Source organism: Cariama cristata, unplaced genomic scaffold, assembly GCF_000690535.1.
Source record: "Cariama cristata isolate BGI_N322 unplaced genomic scaffold, ASM69053v1 scaffold26259, whole genome shotgun sequence".
Lineage (NCBI taxonomy): Eukaryota > Metazoa > Chordata > Aves > Cariamiformes > Cariamidae > Cariama > Cariama cristata.
The window spans coordinates 3243-7215 of record NW_009635671.1 but is presented as its reverse complement, the minus strand read 5'-3'; the positions used below and the strand labels follow the sequence as shown (position 1 = coordinate 7215).

At 62.1% G+C, this 3973-nt stretch overlaps 1 protein-coding gene across 1 annotated transcript in view; it reads left to right on the top strand.

Moving 5' to 3' along the window:
• SOGA1 (suppressor of glucose, autophagy associated 1) overlaps window positions 1-3973 on the top strand; it is a gene marked incomplete at its 3' end in the record, with an annotated part of 15777 nt that overhangs the window by 8665 nt on the left and 3139 nt on the right. The window contains 9 exon segments of the mRNA XM_009707636.1: window positions 1-17; window positions 20-374; window positions 376-424; window positions 1408-1527; window positions 1712-1837; window positions 2209-2439; window positions 2610-2717; window positions 3003-3154; window positions 3240-3246. The exon segment at window positions 1-17 is cut by the window's left edge and continues 782 nt beyond it. Of these exon segments, the coding sequence (XP_009705938.1) occupies window positions 1-17; window positions 20-374; window positions 376-424; window positions 1408-1527; window positions 1712-1837; window positions 2209-2439; window positions 2610-2717; window positions 3003-3154; window positions 3240-3246 (1165 nt within the window).

Genomic DNA, 3973 nt, shown 5'->3' with positions numbered 1-3973 from the left:
GATGGGCAGGACAGAGTGCCTGGCGGTGGGAAGGTGCCCGATGGTCCTGCCAAGCTGCTCAAACCCAAGGACCTGGAGACCTTGCTGGGCATCCGGGACCAGGCGGCACTCGTCAGCAAGGCGATCGGCGTCTTGATTTCAGATGCCAACGGCTTCACCTCCGGGCTGAAGGCTTGCTTGGACAACGAGTGCGCAGGGGGGCTGCTGGGCGAGGCGGTGGGTAGTGGTGGTGAGAGCCCCAGCGATGCCAAGCTGATGAACGTGCTCCTCATGCGGCTGGGCGTGCTCCAGCAGGACCTGGGCTGCTTCACGAGGAAGGTGGACCACCTCACCAGCAGCCTCAAGGAGCACACGGCACCCTTCCCCTTTTTTCCACGACACCACCAAAGAGGGGCTGCAGAAGGAGCATGCCTCCGACTTCCAGGTATGGGCTTCTTCCCACGTCCCCCGCAGCAGTCGCCGCTTTATTTGCCGCCCCGTTTCCTCCCGCTTTAACAGAGCAAACCCTGATCCCCAACATAACCTCCCTCCTGCCTCTCCAAGAGCAAAACCCAAACTAACACCTCGTTGCATGCCAGTGGCACCGGGGACAACGTAGGACTCTGCTCCAACAGAGTGTGCCCAGGGCAGGAGGCGGTGGGCATCTGGCACATCCCGGCACAGGCTGGTTGTGCCAAGGCTGCTCTGCCCATAGCCAGAGGTGATCCCACCTTAGCAGGGGCCAATGTTTTGGCTGCTCTCCACCAGCTCAGCCCAACATCCCCAACTCAGAAGCTCTTTGCTTCTTGGGGATGAGCTGGGTGGGAGGAGAGCAGCCTGCAGCCTCCTGAAAGCAACCCAAATTGCGGGGACCCCCAGTTGCAAGAAGCCTCAGCCCCCCGTGAGACCCAGGCAGGGTAATTTGGAGAGCAAAGGCTCCAGAGCAAATCTGCATCCGATGGGGAGCACCTTTGGAGCAGCAGAGAACAGCTCATGCCCTGCTGTCCCCTCCTCTCTGCGGAGTCCAGCTCAGCGATGTCAGTGGTGGTCGGGGCCGCGGGCACAAGCCCCTTTCTGGAGCACACTCGCTTGTTCAGAGTCCTATTTTTCTGCATGTGGTCCCACCAGCCCCAGGGCCCAGTCTCCCCCAGTCACTGCATGGCACCGTAACTGGTGTTTGCACATTTTTTCCCTCTTTCTCTCTTTTTTCCCCTTTCCCCAAACAATCCAGGCCACGTGTCTCCTCATCTTGTGTTTCCTTTTGGTTTCCGCATTGTCTCCCGCCATGGTGATGAAGCTCCTTCTCCTCCTCATCCTTTTTGTTGTCTTGTAGTTCTTTACTGTTTCGGAGACCCATTGTTTTGTTTTCTGGCTTTTTTTTCTTCCCGCTCTTTTGGTTTGTTCTCATTAACTTGCCCACGCATGCAGCAGCCTGATTTTAGGGACGCCGACCCTTACCGCATCCCCCACACCAAGGACACGGACCCCGCGCATCCCCGGAGCTACAAAACCTGCCGGCCTGAGGAGAATGACTCCTACGCCACCGAGGTACGACATGGGCAGGGAGCCGTGTCCCCTCGGCCACCGGCGTTGGGGACAGGGCTCCGGGGACGGGGCTGTCCCTGTTGAGAGCCAGGGACAAGGGAAGCTGCAGAGCCCCATCAGGGAGGGACACGGGGAGGCACGGCCAGGCGCAGCCCATCATCCCCATCGCCTCCCCGGGCTGTTTCAGATGAAGGAGCTGCAGCTGGTGCTGTCGGAGGCCAACGAGAGCCTACGGGGACTGCAGGAGCAGCTCTCGCAGGAGAGGCAGCTGAGGAAGGACGAGGTGGACAACTTCTCACAGAAGATCTGCCAGGTGAGTAGGCAGCAGCCCCGATCCCTAGGACACAGGTGTCCCCATACCCACGGCCATGCCACCTCCAGCCCCAGGCTGATGACCCACCTGGGGACCTGGGTGTCACCTAGGACCACACACAGCATGTCCCAGCTTCAAGGGGCACAGGGGTTGAGCACACCCCTCCTTGCACATGGGCGTGCAGCCATGCAGGGCTTCCACCCGTGGGAATGCTTCGATGGCCCCACTGTTCCCAGCACACTGCCAGGGCGTTGCAGCTCCTCAGGGCTGTTAAATATGGGGCTGGCACCAGGCTCAGCCCAGACCGTGGGGCAGAGGCACCACAGCACTGCCACCGGCCCCTGTCTTGGAGCCCGCATATCTCTCCACAGCTGAAGGAGGACCACCAGAAAGCACTGCTGCGGCGGGAGTTCGAGCTCCAGAGTCTGAACCTGCAGAGGCGGCTGGAGCAGAAGTTCTGGAGCCAGGAGAAGAACCTGCTGGTGCAGGAGTCGCAGCAGTTCAGGCAGAGCTTCCTCCTGCTCTTCATGAAGCTCAAGTGGTTCCTCAAGCGCTGGCGCCAGGGCAAGATGGTGCACAGTGAGGGCGAGGACTTTTTGGAGGTACTGTGGGCTGAGGGGCTCCCACCTTGGCTGCCATGGAGGGGGGACCATGCAGTTGGACATCCCTGGGGCTGTCTCTTGTGCCTACATGTCCCACCCAAGGCTGCTTGGGTGTCCCCCATCCCTGGCTGTGGGTCCCCTCATCACCCTGGCCGTGCTGTCTCCTGCAGGTGAACAGCATGAAGGAGCTGTACCTGCTGCTGGAGGAGGAGGAGCTCGCCCCACAGCAGCAGGCAGACAACAAGACATGTGCTGGGGACGCCTGGACCCCCAACACGGTGAGCGGGGTCCCCAGGAGCCCAGGGGGTGGGCAGGATGAGCCCCCGCTGCAGCTGTGTGGCATGGGGTGGTGGCTTCTCTTGGGGTGCATGGGTGGGAGGGGATGCTCCCTGCTGGCATGTGACCCCCAGGGGTGGTCCTCTGCCCTGGTGGCACCCCCTGCCCCTCACCCCGGGGGTGGGCAGCCTGCGGGGCTGGGATGCAGAGAGGGCAGCTCCCACCCCGTTAGGTCCCCTCCGGTGCAGGGCACCGGCTCCCTCTGCTCACCCTCGATCTCCCGCCAGCCCAACGAGTGCATCAAGACGCTGGCGGACATGAAGGTGACCCTGAAGGAGCTGTGCACGGAGCTGCGGGAGGAACGGCGTGGCGCAAGCGAGCTGCAGCAGCAGTTCACCAAGGCCAAGGCTGCCTGGGAGATGGAGCGTGCCGAGCTCAAGTGCCACATTGCCCAGGTGGGAGCCCTGGGCACCTCGTGGGCTGGTGGAGGTGCCCCTTGCCTGGTGAGGATGTGGGGCTGGGAGACTGCCTGTGCGGTGTGCCAAGCGCTGGCTGTTGGGCAGGGCTGGGAGGCAGGGTGGCACTGTGGGAATCTCAATTAGCAGCCGCTCCGGCAAATGAGTTTCCATAGCAACGGAGCTGGCATGAAAATCTGACTGTGGAGCAGCAAAGGATGCTCTTTATTACTCTGCTGGGTTTGTCTGGGGCGGGCGGGATGGTACCAAGGCTCAGCATCCCTCCTCAGGACAGGCATCTGGGAGCAGCATCAGAGCCCTCCTCTCCTCCCCTGCATCACAGTGCAGATGGGGGCTCTGCAGCCCCGCGGATGCTGCATGGGGGCTGTATGGCTGCAGCGAGGGCAGCCGCGGCCCTGGGGGAAGCTCCTGCCTGCAGAAGCAGTCCCATCGGTTCCCCAGCCCTGCCCTCACAGTGATGAGGGTTTTCCGCTCCCTCACCCTGTGCTGGCAGCAGCCCATAGCCGTACATCAGATTTGCTTCCCAGAGCAAGTGCCAGCACCTTCCAGGCAGGATTTTTCCAGGCAGAGCTCAGCGGTGGTCACCATTTCCCCTCTCTCCCCCCCAAAAAGAGAGCAGACCTACTGTGGTGGCAGCACCCCGGTTTCAGTTGCCTTCCTGGCTGCCAGCAGCAGCAGCAGCATCCTGGGGGTCTGCTCTGCCAGCCCTGCATGTGATGCTGCCCCTCTCCAGGAGCCAGGTCCAGCGGGCAGGATTGCAGGCAGAGCCCAGCCGAGCAGGC